Source organism: Pelecanus crispus, chromosome 5 (genome assembly GCF_030463565.1).
Source record: "Pelecanus crispus isolate bPelCri1 chromosome 5, bPelCri1.pri, whole genome shotgun sequence".
Taxonomy (NCBI): Eukaryota; Metazoa; Chordata; class Aves; order Pelecaniformes; family Pelecanidae; genus Pelecanus; species Pelecanus crispus.
This window is the reverse complement of record NC_134647.1, coordinates 80,238,165-80,254,511: the sequence shown is the minus strand read 5'-3', so window position 1 is coordinate 80,254,511 and position 16,347 is coordinate 80,238,165. Positions and strand designations below refer to the sequence as shown.

Here is a 16,347-nt window from a genome sequence, read left to right as displayed (position 1 = left end):
ACGGGGCTGGAGCCGCCCAGGGTCCATGCCGCCCTTTCCCCCAGTGCCCCTCTCCTTCCAGTAATGCCGGATCCTCGAAGATCCCCTCCGCCGATTGCTCAACCCGGTGATGCCGAAGCGCTTCCGCCAGCCCCGTTCCCCCATGGCCCCCAGCACCGGGCCGGCCACCCAGCCTCCGCCGCTCCCCCTGCCTCCCCGTGGGCGAGGCTGCGCGAGTCCACGCCTTTCAGGGTATATAAGCCGGTGCCTCTCGCCCCGCCGGCAGATCACCGCGCCGGATCGCTCCCCTCCCAAGGATGCTGTTCGCCGTGGCCGGAGGACGACGGGCCCTGCTGCTGAGCACCCTGCTCTGGGCCCTGGCCGCTGCCGGTGGGTAAGGGCGGGTGGGCGGTGGGGGGCTCGGTCCTGCCGACAGAGAGGGAGCGGCACCCACGGAGAGCGGCTTCTCCCAGCGAGCCCCTGCTCCGGGCAGACTTTGCTTCAGCACTGGGACGGCGGAGCGTTGGGGCTGCCAAGGGCTGGGTTGGTTTGGTTTTTTTTTGGGGGGGGGGGTCCTTAATGAGCATCGCCGCGTCGGTGCTGGGCAGCGGGGTCCCAGCATTCGGGAGCCGCAGGCAGCCGCTGACCCCCTGCAACGAGGAGTGACCGGCGAGATTCCTCTCCCTCATCCCCCCCGTTCCGAGCTTGTCGGAGAGGCGGGGAAGGTGGTATTTGGAAAACAATTAGGATGCCGCTCAGTGACACGCTTGATTTTTAGAGACTGCAGAGCTTGTGCAGGGTTTTCCCCTTTGGCTTCCTCCCCCTCAGTTCCCCGAAGCGGCGGCGGTGCCTGCCGGAGCAGCGGGCTCTCGCCACCGCCTGCCTCCCACTTGTGTGCCGGCCACGACTTTATCCGGGGGTAGCCCCTCTCAGATGGAAGCATCTAAGGCAACCACCGATTTTTAAAGGCTTTAACTTCCCAAAATAAATAAATGGGGAAACTAGGAGTTACTTCCTTCTGCATCACATACGGCCGGGGGTGATTTTTAACTACGCCCCATTTATTTGGCGCTTGGACGTTCCCATGGGTATCTCCAAGCTTTTGTAGCTTCTGCAGAGCCCCGGGATCAAAAAGTGAAGCATTAGACAGAACTCCAAATAAGTTACCTCACCGACCTAGGAGTTAGAAGTGGGAAAATAATTTTCATCTTGCGTTTCTCGCTTCTGCCAGGACACATTCCTTTAGTAAGACGAGCGTGAGCCCAGCGGGCAGGACCGAGCCTTTTGCCCCAAAAGAACTTTTCCAAGTAGCAGTTGCTGTTAATTGCTTCATTTAACTAATGAACTAATTTAACTAACTAAACAGGGACGGCAGGGAGCCAGGAATTATGTATAATATGACTGACGGCACTCTTCTCTTTTCTGTATTTAAAGGCAATCCAGAACTACCAAGAGCAGTTAACATAACTTGGTCTTCAATCAATTTTAAAACTATACTACAGTGGCAACCAAAACCATCGGGTTACTTTTATACAGTAGAAATACACGGGTAAGTAGATAACACCAAGGTGTGCCCATTAACAGCAACTGAAGAAGATGCAAATAGAGCGTGTTTGGATATTGCTGAGGCTGAACGCAACGGGAAAAGAGCCCAAACATGAGGATTTAGGAAAATTGCCAAGCCAGCTGTTAATACTTCCTTGTATCCAACTATAGGAATATCTGGTTTGGGCTTCTGGATTTGCGTGCTTCAGAAACGGGGAGCTGAGCTATAGATCAGTGTTTCAGCTCCGGGGTTTGGTGCGGGCCAGCTGCACTGGAGTTCTAGGCCAAGATACCGTGAAGAAGTTGACACTCACTTTGACATACCACGTAGCAAATAGAACTTCACTTCTTTATGTCTTTCAAGGTGTCTGGACTAAGTCTTTCGTCTTTAGTCTCGGAAGGTGTCTGATAAATACCAGTCTGCATTTTATTCTAATCAGTGAATCACAGCAACTGAGTAATTTGTCTTGCTGGGTGATACTAGAAATTACCTTTGTTCATCTACCTCTGTCGAGACTTCCTCCGTCATCATGTTTTATGCAAGCTATGAAATATTGTGGACATAAAAAGTAGCCAGCTTATGTGAAGTGTCTAATGCCTCTTTCAATACTGCACAAGAACTTCCGTGAAGTTCAGTAACAAATCTGTGCTGTTCTTAGCTCCCATATTAATTCATAGACCATTATTAAACATGCCCCAAAGGGAAACTGCATCATCAACTCTCTTACATATTAATGCAAATAAGGTACTGGAGTCTCTTCTGTCTGTAAAAGTGGCATAGAAATGAGAGGTCTCTCATGACTAATGGATGAAACACCAGTGCAATGGCCTAATGTGCTCTTTTATTCTTTAAGGGAGTGATTAAATTAATAGACTTAAACCAACAGGCTAGCAGAATGAATTTTATGGAAATTATGAATCTGGAGTTTCCTTCCAGCCATTTGTGCTTGCCAAAAACTGAAGTCTGTCTGCCCAAGATTCAGTATAGAATCAGGTATCGTTCCGACACGGAGACACTTCTTTAGACAAGTTGCTCTTATGGATGAAGTGCGCTTAGATGCTTGCTTTCTCATCTATCTCCATTTGCAGAGTGCGTTTGGTCGATCACAAAGATCAGATCTCCTCTGTCCCTTTTCAAGGCATCTCTAGGACACTATCACTAACTGATTTGTGACATTGTAAGAAATCTGGTGAAGTGAGAAGGGAGTTCAGGCGACTTTGAAATAAAACTTGGCCTACTTGGAGGAAAACTCATTTGTTATTTTCCAAACAGTGGGCACTCTTGCTCTTTTAGCTGAGATCACGCAATTTTTCTTTTCCTTAGTTCACCAGCAAAAACAGGGAAAAAAATTGAAGCAGTAATATCTAATCTGCTTTTCCATTCCTTCCTCTTAAGAAGTATAATGCGGAATGAACATTTTTTCCTGGTGTCATTATTATTTCTCAAGCGAATGGACCTGCTTTCTATTATTTAAGAATCAAGAGAAGTGCATGGGTCGCGGGTTTTGTCAATATTTTTTTATTGTAATTCTGCAACTTAAATTGCTGCTACTGTCTGGTTCTTAGTGACATTTGCACCTGCATAGATGCAAAACCAAGGGACATATATGAGACATTGTGGTCACATGAAACAATCAATCTTGGTGTCACCAGAGCTTCCTAGGACAACTGATGTTTCTTAGGGCAGTAGTTTCCAGATGCATCAGGGATAACACTTTCAAAGTGATTTATGCATCTTACCTTTTTTTTAAAGAAGTCAACTGCAGAAAAATCCAAAATCAGGACTACTTATAGTTTCTATTCAGTTCATGTAAAAGATTGAATTTTTAATTCATATACATATCCACTAACATATTTCTATAGTTAATATGGATCGTATTTGATTTACTTGATTCTGCTTTGAATTGTGAAATATAGCTGTACAGGATAGTGGTTTTTGAGGTTTTTTCTTCTCCTTTTTTAGCCTAGTACACCTGCAAGGCTGTTCCACTGGATGAGGGAAATTTATACAGTTTGTGGGGGAAAAAAAGGGGGTTTTCAGCATATCTAAATGCGTAGAAGTCTGGTTGGAAAGTATTGACGCTTCTTTCTTGCTCTTTTCAGACAGACATCTGACACCAAAAAAAAATGCATAATGACAGCAGAAACAGAGTGTGATGTTACTGACGTGCTCAGGAATGTAAACGAGACCTACACAGCACACATACTGTCTGTAATGTCCTCGGGGATGGATAACTTTGAAGAACCACCTTTTGCAGTCTCTGAAAAATTTACGCCTTATAGTCAGAGTAAGTAGGATTGCCAATTAAATCTTACCATCAACTTCCTTTCAAGATTACTTCCATTGACTTAAACAAGGTTGAGATTGGGCCTAAAGGTTTTTCCTATAGGTTCTTTCAGTAGCCATACCGATATCTGAGAAGACATTCAGGCATAAAGCTTTCCCTGCTGCAGGGGAGTGTGTAAGATTTTAGTTACCATTCGTTTCTCATTGCAGCGAGTAGACCATTTTATTAACGTTGTGTACTAGATGAAGATACTTGTTAATAATTCAGGATTTCACTGTTGTACTTTGGCTTTGTAAACTTATAATAGATTTGAGGAGGGAAGGGAATGGAGGGAGGAAGAAAAAAGAGCATGTTGTGTAGGAAAGATGATATCAGCTTTTTAATTCTAAAAATGCTTCTTTAGCTGTTCTCGGGAAACCGGAGATAAAGAATTACACACAAAAAGGTTCCAAACTGGATGTTGTGTTCCAAGATCCACTTACACCATATACATTTCCTAATGGAAGCTTTCAAAGTATTCGAGATATTTTCCAACATGACCTGGAATACAAACTCTATTACTGGAAAGATCAAAGTTCTGGAAAGGTAAGCTCTAACTCTATTTTTTACATATTCTATAGCTGTATTACAGCTACACAATTTCTGTGCTACCTTAAGAGCTCACACTTCCGCAGAGAGCACTTTCTTGAAGTATTTTTTTCCTTTACAGAAAGATGCAACAACAAAAAGCCATAAATTTGAATTAAGTGTTGACAGCACAAAGAACTATTGCTTCTACGTACAGGGAATGATTCCCTCCCGCAGAGAAAACCGTAATGGTCAAGAAAGCATGGTGCTTTGTACCAGTGTAGGAAGAAGTATCTTAGATGGTAGGTACCTGGTGAAGTTTGTCATACAGCCTTCTGCATTCTAACAAAAAGACACTTCAATTCTGAGTATTTTTTATACCTCTGCAAGTTGTGACGCCTCTTACAGAATAAACTATTTACTGTATAAGTGAGAGGACACAGACTGAACATGGCAACTCATGGGAAGAACTCACATTAAGTTGGAGTCCACCATCATTAGCTAGTTGGAGTTGGTTTTAGGGTTTTGCTAAACTGTTTGGATTAGTTTTAAATTGTCTGAGGTTTCAGACCTCATCACTAGCCTTCAGCTTTGGGTTTTTTTTGTTTTCCGATTCTTTTCCTCAGATCCTGCCAATAACAGGTCCCACAGTAAATGCTTGAAGGATTAGCTCTAAAACATAGGACCTACATATCCATTTAACTTGTAGTTTGAACTGCACTTTAGTTATTATCTCAAAGCAGGTGATGAGACTAAGGCTTTCTTTACTGTTACATTACAAGCTCAGAGGTTGGCAGATTGACTTCTTTACTGGTAAAGAAGTTAGTGAGTAGTCCATGAATCAGCCAGTCTAATTCCAGACCAAGAAGCTGGATAACACTTCCTTCCATATAAAGTCATCAATATGTATTAATCAATATCACATTGCTGTACTGTATCTTTCTTCTCCACCAGGTAAGAGTAGTTGCACTCTAAGTAGAAAAGCTCTTCTAAAATTGGCAAATTAACTCTCTCAAATTCACTCTCTTATCTAGAGATAGATTTTAGTTTATCAGAATAGTTGAATTCCAGTAAAAGACAACCTGAATAGAAATCTCTTCTGTTGGTGTTTTCTAGCTTCTAACCTAGAATAAATTTCCAGTTGGACTTAGTTTCACAGAAATAATGCAGGGGTGGGGGGAATGGTTTGACTTGTTCTTCTGGTGGTAGCATGGTATTTCAGTGCGCTAAATAAACCAGGTGAAAACATAGCGTGAACCAGGTGAAGTAAAGCTTTACTGAACTGAAGTTCAACAAATTCACGTTGCAATGAATTCAGTTCACGCTGAGGCGGTCACTCCGCTTCTGTGATACCGTAAAATACAGAAAGCATTTTTTTAGTGCAGCGGAGTGGGTTCTAAGAGTTTGTAGCACTGTGACATTATGGCTTCTGATTACTGACTCTCAGATTTTTTTTCCCTCCCTTACAGAATATGGAGCAGAAGTCTTTATCATCATAGCCGTGATAGCGCTTGCGGTCATCACGCTTGCCATTGTGCTGTCAGTGATCCTGTGTAAACGCAAGAAAGCAAAAGCTGCAAGAGAAAAGGAACCGCTTAATGGTGTCTAAGGAAAAATTATTGTGGACACTAGTGGCAGTTCCAAAGGAGGAAAAAAAAAAAAAACCCAAAACCCAACAAAGAACAAAAATTGGGTGATTGTGTGGAACCTTTTAGCCTCTCTGACATGGGAATTTTGAAGCCCAAACTTTATGTGGATGCAAAAATCCGTTAGACAGTCGCAGGTGAAAAATCCAGAAGCTCCTGTGTCGCTGGTGGCGGGAGGCTGGGAGAGTATTCTGGTGGTCTGTTACGCTACCCTAACCCTGCTCGCATACCCTTCCCCAGCTCCTCCTATTGTCCTGTCTGAAGCAGGGTTCCAAATCAGATGGACCTTTGACTTGACCAGGTATGGTCATTCTGAAAGTATGGCCTTACTGAGCCAGAAGATTTATGGTACTTGTGAGGGGGGAAAAAAACACTACTTCTGAAAAACATGTGTCCTTTACCTAACTAAAAGGAACATCTTTCTGTTTCTATGAAACAAAACCTGAATTCATCTGACTTTCTTTTAACATTATTAACGGGTGAAATGATCTGGTAGTTCAGATGTGACAAATGCTACTATTATTTCTGCACTTCTTGGATTTAATTAACTTTGTCTATTTATCTTTGGCTATAGACAATCAAAGGAAACAAACTGAAACTACTGTACTAGCGACTTGTAAGGAACACTGTTGAATTAGGTAGCTGCTATCCATCTGGAAAGCACATCCGGATTACACTACACCTAGAGTTATACAGCCAGGGCTTGCAGTTTTTGAGGTACTACTAACTCACTTCATGCAAGCACTGAGTAGGTAGCAGTATTTACCGCATTTTGAGCATTGTTGTTAATTAAACAGTTGGTGAATTAATACTTTATGTGGTATAGATTCAAATCATCTTGGTGATGGGATCTGGAGGTACCTGTTGTTATGACTATTTTAATATTTATTTTAAAAAGGATAATCTAATTTTTATACTGGTTATATTTGTATTTGTGATGGTAATTTATACTTTTCTATGGAAATAAAGGTGTCGGGGGAAAAAAAAAAGACTTTCTTTTCCTTTTTTAAATGAAGTACGGCATTCATTTCAGTACTAAATTAAAAATACATTTAAGAAACTTACCTTGCGACAGCAGTGTAGGCAAACTGCCAGAAGTCTAACCAGGACTCTGCAAAATAGACTACCAAGGCACTCACTACCTGTAAGGATAAAAATCTGAGAAACCACAGTTCACAAACTGATGGAAGGTTTTGAGGAGTCCCTAGCTGCTTTTCAGCTGGCCGCTTATGTGAGTGATTATCCAGTGTTTGCATCCACAGCTTCTGATTCTAACAAGAAGTATATGAGGCGTCTCTTTGGATGTATCACGTAGGGATTCCCACAGTGCTGCCTCTACTGCTTGTGGTACCAATGCCCAGTCAAGGCATTACAGGGCCTGGCCCAGAGATGAGGGTCGCTGCACCTAATGTTGGTATCTGCTGCTGCTGCTAATGACAGTGATAGGCACAAAAAAAAAAAAAAAAAAAAAAAAAAAATCAAGAGAAGGGAGAAAAAAAAATGTGTCTTGTAGTTGGCACTAATTGGCTGTATATCTCAAAGCTTTATACACGTCTTAAAAGAAGATATCCATTGCATTTATGAGAAGGAATAACAAGTAAAATTAATATCCCCACCTACCAATTTTTACAGAATCGTATTTTATGTTCTTCATTCCTACTGTATTATAGATACCCTCTTTCTATGAATTAAGACTCCTGTGAATGTATGAGTGTGGTTTACGGGGGTTTCCTTTGTTCTTTAATTCCCTTTTTTCACAGAGGGAAGAAAGCAAACACCACCCTACCCCTCAGAAACCCCCCTGATTACATAATATTGTGTAATAAATGCTTAATGCATTTTCTGCTGATGCATGAGCCTTGTATGGAGGAAGAATCTCACAACAGCCGTTCAAAAATATGAGAGCTTGTAGGAGTAAATTTAAAAGCGTTCCGAAGTAGTCATCATTACTTCCCTTCCTCATGCTGTTCTTGTTTCCTCTGCTTCATTCGGTGCCAAGCCCAGGGAAGGGAAGAGCTCAGAGGAAAAGGAAAGCCTGTAGGTTACAGCATAGCATTTTTTTAAACTAGACCATGCATTTGATCGGCATAAGCTACACGGAATGATGTTACAAATCACGCTTCATGACTTAAGAGATTTTTGGTTTGTTCAGAAGATGAAGGTCGGTTTGGTTAAAAGAAAGCACACCCATAGAAATGCAAAGAAGTGCCTTAAATGGCATAAGAGTGACCCTCTACTGCACAAGTTGTGGAAACCTGAAGCTCTTCTGCTCCCTAGCTGCCTATGTTATCATCCAACTATGCTGAGTAACCAGAGTCACGGGGCTCACAGATCCTATTTCAAAGAGGTTTTTGCTGTTTGTGGAGGCAGTTGAGAAAGGGGCTTTTTATTGCAAACTTCAGGAAGCGTTATCCCTTGGGTCAGTGTACTGAGCCCACGCAAAATGTTTTATGCAGAGATGTACATTTCTCAGAGTATCAGGGTGGGCAAAAGGAGTTGTTGAATAAAAGTATTGTCGCTAGGAAGAAAGAGTAGACCCTATCTCCGACACACGTGTGGCCACTTCAGCACTGTACCCATTTAAGACGGAGCCAGCCACCCAGGGACTCGATGAGAGAAAGGGAAGGCTTTTCCTAGGCGCCCAAATTCCCTGGCTTATCTTCTAAGCAGGTTTCTGTGAGCAAGCGTGCTCCTACTGATGCTGCCGATTCCCTTGTTCTGCTTTGCTCCTTGTCATCTGTTGCAGGAAAAGGTATCCAGCTATTCCAAGCGGATAAAAACATTTGCACAGTTCCCCGACACGGTACTTGTCTTCTCTCCTTATACAAATCAATATGTACCATTGCATACCGTAATAAGCAACTTTCATTTTACAGTACTGCTTTAAAATCACCTTCTTCTTCACGTGAGCGAGCAAAGGCTGATACTGTTCTGCTGCTTTTCTGCCAGCCCTAACAGCTTTACAGACAATAAAATTACTGCCATTACTTAAAATGAACAGTTGTACAGGACTTCATCAACGTATATATGACAGATATGGCAGCAAACAGCTTAGCTAACCTATTCCTAGCAGACTCAGCTTTCCACTGTGAGAAGGCTGCTGCTGAGAGCCATGTAATGATAAGAACGTGATTATGAGCTTAACGTGGTTCCCTAGTTATGTGGCAACTCAGGACAAAGAGTTTCTGCATTAAGTAAGTGCGAATAAACAGCTGTAATAGATCACCTTCTCGGTTCGGTTTTGCAACGCCGATTATTTTGCAGGTCAGCAGCGATTGCTCCACACCTTGTAACGCACAGGAACGAGTGGGCTTTTGACAGCACCGGGCCAGTTGAGTAGTCTTCTAATAACGCAGAATTTACCCTCATACGAATAACCACGGTTTCTATAGTCTGTGTCACCGAGGGAGAGAGAAGACCTGCTATTCATGTTTGAGGAAGACAGGAGAAACACTGAAGGAACAACCTGCTAGACAGGGCAGCAGCAGGACCTGGCCAGCTGAAAATCCTTCCGCAGCCGTGAGGGGTGGTGTTACTCACCATGGCCCACGCTCTCCCCCACACTACGCCCATTCTCTTAACGAAGAGAAACCCTCCCAGAAAGTTGTCCTTCCCTTCTTCGCTGGTGCGCGTCCTCCAGTGCTCTGCAGCAGGGCACGTACAAAAAGCTCAGGGCGTAGTGACCAGGACAGACGCGCTGCAAATCTCCTCCTCCTTCCACCTTGTGATGAGAAATCTTCCCACCGGCGAGATCTGTCTGCTTCTTCTGGCGCAGGCTCTCCTTCAGCCCATGGAGCCCATTTCAGTGTCCCCCCAAAGCACCCAGAAGGAACATCTGTCCCTGTAATTCCTCAGCCCCCAGCTGTAGCTGAATGAAGCAAGTCCATACGAAGATGTGCCTTGGGGGTGGTTTCTTCCAGAGAAACCTGCCAGCAGCTGGGAATAAAGACCCAGCCACGCTGACTGCCGCCAGGGCTTTCACAGCCAGGTCCTACCTCGTGTGTCCAATTGCAGGGAATGTGCCTGCTTCTCATCTGGTCAAAATTTGGGCCCTATTAGTGACATACTTGAGTGATTTGCTCCTGCAAGAAGCTCACAAGGTTTCTGCTCCTTATTTCCCCTGGCTCCTTTGTTGGTGTTTCCATTCCTCTCCCCCAATCCCTGCTCATTTCCATTACCTGTTCTTCCCCAGAGATGAACCCACTGTCTCATTTCTGCAAACAGCTGGTTAGGATCTCACTTAAATGAAAATATAGCCCCTGAATAAATATATACCCCTTAATCAACAATCAAGAATGTATTAATAGCACGGCAGCTTTTTTTTTTTTTTTTTTACTCTCTACAGCTTCCCTTGTCACCATAATTGGATCAATACTTCCAGAACATTCGCTAGCACTGCTCTCAGTGCACCTAATTACCTTTAAATATTAATGGGTTTAGTGGCTTGTTTAACTAGCAATGAAGTTATTAATCTGAACTCAAAGAATATTCACAGTTCCAGCTCTCAGTTATCCTCGCTGATGCATTTTCTTCTATTTTTGTTTTCAAATTTTCTACCTTATTACTTCAAGAAATATTTAAATAGCAAAGTACTCAGGCATTGTTATAGTCACAAAACTATTTCATCAAAAGAGGTTTAATTAAAAACCTCCTTCCTCTGAAGAGAGAAATGTTTTCCCAATGAGATCACACGATAATTTTTTAATTAGTTCTTCAGTAATCACATAACTCAATTAAAAAGCTAGTGTAATGAAAGAGCTAGAATGACAAGTGAGATTTTAAAACCTACTCCAATAAAAAGTACTCATTATTCCAGGGGAAAAGGTGTGGGGTTTGGTTTTGGTTTTTTTAAGAGTGCATCCTTGATCAACACAGAAGGTTTTCCCTCTGCTGCCTTCATACTTTACCATCTGTTCACACCAAATACGTACGTCTCCACAGCGGTGATACTCAACCCGATTTCCCATCTTCCCACTTTATTCATAACACGATCATTGGCTTCCATAAAGCGTCAAGGGTGCAACCGTACCATCGTACGCCACCACTGCAGCCATCGCTTCAGTAGTGGAACCGCGAAGACCACCGAGCTGTTCCTTCTTTGCTCTTCCCGCTGCTCTATCGGAAGAGTAGCACTGCGGATACAACTTACACTCCGTCAGCCACCTCTACGATACTAATTCTGCAACGGCGCGTCTGGTATTATGTGTCGTGGGACTGGAAAAGGTGACCCCAAGTGGCAAAAAAAGGCATAAGCCGTATGTTAACTATCCAAATTTTCCTAAATGCTAGTATGCTGATACCCGGGTTTGAGTCCAGATTTCACCAAAATTTGAAGGAAAAGGGCATGTGAAACTTGTTAGATCTTCTCTTTCTGAATAACGAAGAGCAACAGAGTTTGAACAGCTCAACGAGATCCGATAGGAAAGGCAGGAGCAGCTCTCTCCCCCTGAACACCCTCCCTGTCTTCCATTCAGCCCAGGTTTCCCTCTGCCAGGCTCTCCGGGGATCTCGGGCTATAACACACCTCGTCTTGTCCAGTTTTCCAGCACTGCTGGAAACAAGGCCCAGTTCACAATCCAGCAGGTAGCAACAAGCACTCATTCACCCACTGTTTGCACGATGGTGTTAAAGCCCGCACAAAACCATACTCCCTTCTCCTGACAGAGTTCTCCTTTAGTCTCAGAAAACTCGGGAGTACCTTGGAATTTGGAGATTTTCACGCTGACCGTTCAGCTTCTTAGCAGACTTTCTTTCCTCGGTATGCTTTAAACAGAAAACGGGTTCTTCTTGCTGCCCTTTTAACTCTTCGAGGAACGGGCTGAGAGCCTCAGAGAAGGGACTGGAGTCTTCTAGGAACACCGGAAAATGTGTTACTACGCACGTGGCGTAAACGGAGTTGTAAAAGGCCTATAGGTTACGTTGAAGTACAAGCTATGTTTGGACCTGTGATAACACGCTCTCTGTCCAGCGGCAAGGAAAAGAAAGGCAGGGGTGGGAATGACTGGAGCGCAGCTGTGTTTGCAACAGGGGCTATTTTGGGCTTTACGTGCTTTGAGTTCTGCTGAGCTTGTCTCAAAAAAGCAACCCAAAAAAAAGGCTTTGGAAGGCATGACCTTCCACTCTAGAGGCACAGGCACAAGAAGTTGAAGCAGGTCCCAGGTGAGGGTAGCACATCTCTCACCGCACCACAGAACAACCTCGGGGACAACAAAATACGTCGCGTTCACAGGAGCTGCTACTGCCCGTGAGCCCCGGCTGTTCACTGCCTTCTGTCCCACCGCCACCGTGCACCCCAGTGCCTCAGAGGAAGTTTACAGAGGCAACACGCTAAGCGTGAAGAGATTTTTGTGAGGACCGAAGCACTAACATCACGCAGCCTTTTCAAAATTCTCTACTTAGGACTATTAGAAATACAGCTATTCTAATTAAAAATAAATAAATAAATCTACTTTAATTTTTTTATTATCTAGTTAGTATTTGTGGGTTAAAAAAGACAACAATTAATGTGTAGATTTGACCTCAACCCTCAATTCCCTACTAAGCTGCAAAACCATTTGCTAATAGTTTCTGACTCTCCAGATAAGTGCTGTTGCAATATGTAAGACTGCGTCTGAGTTTTAAGAAGCCTCCAGCACACACGCCTTACTTTTTAACCATTATTTTCCCAAATACATTAGCTTATCAGCCCCTCTATAGATACTTCGTTATCTTTCAGCGTTTTACTAAGTCTGTCACATCAGCAGTTTTCTGACACAGCTGGTTTTAGCTCCGTTGCTTCTGTGCCAATACATTCCCACACTGGAATACCACAAGAAAGTAAATAAATAAAGGCTAGCTTATTTTGGGGAGCATCTTCACGCTACTTACCTTGTCATGATTCACAATGATTTAAATTAGTCAAATGGGGTTTAGTACCTGCTTGCACTAAACCGTTCAGTTTAAGGAATTGAAGGGTGTATTTGGTTACATAGAATGTCTCTTCAACTGCTTCCAGAGCAGTATTCCCCAAATTCCCCAAATACTGCTCTTTCCCAGAGCAGTATTCCCCAAATTTTCTATAATCAAGCTTAAAAAACGAGCTGTGATTTGTGCCAAACTCTAAAGTTATTTTAACGCCAGAAAACTTGCTCAGTCATGTAGGTGGAGTTCCCTCTTTCTACCCAAGTAAACCAATCTCAGCACTCTCTGTTTTGTCCAGACAGCGCTGACCTCATCTTTCCAGTTCTGTTCTATTTTGGTGCGGCATCGAGTGTGGATGCCACTTGTTTCCCAGAACAAGGGACGGGTGGGGAGTAAGGATGTTGGTTTGCGGACACGCAGAGCGGGGAGCAGGGCTGGGCGCGGCGGCACAAGAGCCTCTTTTGCCCGTAAAAGCCATTGCGCTGATCTTTACGGTTCAGACTTGGCAAAGGTCATGAAGAGCGAGGTTTCTAACCAGTGCGAGAGAGACTGCGGGTGTTGACTGTGGTTTGTGAAAGATATATTCCACACAAGCGGAGCGTCCAAGTTGCCCTTTTCTCCTAGTTTAAAATGCCAGCAGGATGATTATTCCTGCACTGTTGCATTCCTCGCAAGACTACTGGCAAAATGTCTTTAGCTTCCAAAGTCAGTCCCCATGGAATTTCACCAGATGCTTAGGCATATTATTTCTATTTAAACCCTGAATCTGTCATATTTTTCAAATTATTCCCTTAAGGCAGCTTCTGTCTGTGAAGTTCCAGGCTGCTTGGCATCCGGCTCTGCTTTTGCATAGAAGGAAAGAAAATGATGCAGCAGTTCAAAGACTGCAGAGCAACTTTGAAGAGAAGATGTTTCGAAAGTTTTCACGTAAAAGACAAACTGCTCTCACGGTAACCTAGCTATATTTCTGTTTCAAGATGAAACCAGTTTCATCTCTATTTTTGAATGCACACAACAGGATGAGCTCCATCAGAACATAGAAACAAACATTATAGGAACCTGTAACGTGCACGGCCATTCTAAACCTCCAAGTGAAGTTTAAGGCATCATTAATAAAAATCTGACTGTACGCAGAGCAATTGCAAGAGCCTGGAACGACAACATGTGAAGGGAAAACCAACCACCCTCCTCCCAAAGCAGCTGCACATCACTGATTCATAAAACCGAGAGACCTCTTTCCATGCTCATGAAAAGGACTGGCACAAACCAACTGGTATCTACACCTAATAAAGAAGCAAATACATTCTACATAGAAATAAGTGTTTTGAACAGCAGCTTTATAAGCAGAAATTTGAACTTGCGCACTGTTGATTTTCTTCTTGACAGACAAAAGTTGCAGTTTATTTTTTCTATAAAACCAAGGTAACTTTTTCCCCCTACTATTTTTCGCAGTTGGATTTCAGGTGATCATTTTCATGGACGCTTCTATGACATCTCATAGTTTGTATGACGATTATATCCAGATTTTATTAATTGATTTTTAACTCCTATCTTGATGATAGGACATATTAATGTTTTTTCCTGTTTCTAGGCCACTTCAGAACACCAAAGATTAGGTGACACACTGGTATCTGTTGAGTCTGCAGAGAGCTGAATCCTATGGAAGAATCACTAAATCAGTTCCTTCTCTCCAGTCCTAATCCACAGGATATTTCTTTACAGATTTAAGAAACGTGAAGATTTAATTCCCTATTCCGCAGAAGCATAATCAGTCATCTAAGTTGTCAATACTAGATGCAATTTCATTAAAAAACCTGTCAATAAGTGTCACGGTAGCACTCCATGCTGCTTTGTCTCTCACTAGTCATCTTCTCCAGTACACAGTACAGAGCTGATGAAGTGGCAATATATCCAGAATGTTCTTATAGCACAAGTCACTTTCAAATGGTGCTAAAGTGATCTTGTATTTGGGCTGTCCAGTGTCTACTCCACTCTATCTGCACCACATTTGGGCAAGAAACATCCCTGCAACATGTGTACTGGCTAGGACGTAGCTTACACTGCCAACTTCTCCCAGAAAAATTACAAGGGTCAGAGGTAGGTTGGATTTTCATGCGTGTTTTCTGCTAGGGTCTTTTTGGTAAGAAAAATATATCTATTACGCAGTGAAGCCTGCTTTGCACTTGGGATGGCAGATGACAAGTTCACAGTGATGTTCTGTTCACCTTGCAGTTTATTCCGGTCTCATGCGAGTCCCGCAGAAAGCACTATCACCTCCCAAAAAAACATAGTTTTTGTCAAGAAAGCTTAATTTTTGCTGAGAGGGGACAGCTGTCTGGAGCTTTATTAAACATGCAGAAATACTGGACCAAGGCCACTGAACATCCTCAAAAGATGGTGGATTGATCCTTGAAAAGGAGTTTGAATTTGTTGCTCCATGGTTTTAGTTCTACCGTTCCAGGAACTGATGTTTTTTCTCTACATAAGGAAGAATTGAAGTGTTGAGGCATACAAACTAAGCATTTGGAACAAACTGGGTAGCTGAGAGCCCAGAGCCGAACGAGTAACAGACTTCACACTACTCTTAGTATTAAATTTCAGTGTTAAATATCACATCCACACCACAGAAGTTCCTTTTTTTCTCTCCAGCTCATCAGCTAAGTTGAATGACACTTGAGATTTTTAGACTGCATGCTTGGTTGAGGAATTTCCTTTCAAATGGAGCTCTACCCTTTCAGAATGCTACACAAACACCCTTATTGCACAACTAATGTCAGCTAAGAGTAGGAAAAATTAGTACTAATAAGCATTAGAAAACACTGATCACAAGAGAAGACCTTTAGAATCAGTTCATTCAAGCATATCTTGGTTTCACTCTTACACTATTGGGCTTCAAGTATCCTGATAGCTGGTATATCTACCACAACAAAGAAAACCACATAAAAATCACAAACACAATAAAGGTGGAGAGCGATTATCCTGTTTTCCTCAAAGTACAAAGATTAAGGACCGCTCAAAAGAATTACCGCATTAAGTACTGATACTACGTTAACCTTATTCAGGCCCGCACCCTTCTAAAAATCAATAAACTTGAAGGGAAAAGACGTGGCCAATGGACAAAGCAGAGAGAGGGGAGAAGGCAGAATCAGTGCAGAGTTAGAACAGATTAACGCGCCTATAATCCAATTGCTCTCAGTACGTACCTTCAAGTACTGAGCTCGTGGGTTTTGTTAAGCCTACAACTGGATGGCATCATCTGGCTGATGCCAGGGTGAATTTCAGACAGCCCTATGGACTTTATAAGCTGAATACAAGTCAATCGGCTCAGTAAGTAACTTGAGATTTGTTGAGCATGCATGCACTGTATTGTTACAAAACTCATCATGTCATCAAGAAACATAAAAAGCCTAGATATATTTTAT

The 16,347-nt window shown here is 42.8% G+C and overlaps 1 protein-coding gene across 1 annotated transcript; it reads left to right on the top strand.

The window, feature by feature from the left end:
• Positions 1-296: 296 nt before the first annotated feature.
• On the top strand, positions 297-5,988 carry F3 (coagulation factor III, tissue factor). The gene is made up of 6 exons (XM_075711498.1): positions 297-369; positions 1,414-1,528; positions 3,628-3,812; positions 4,216-4,397; positions 4,522-4,681; positions 5,849-5,988. Exons 1-6 carry the CDS (start codon positions 297-299, stop codon positions 5,986-5,988), a joined length of 855 nt encoding a protein of 284 aa, XP_075567613.1.
• Positions 5,989-16,347: the final 10,359 nt, after the last annotated feature.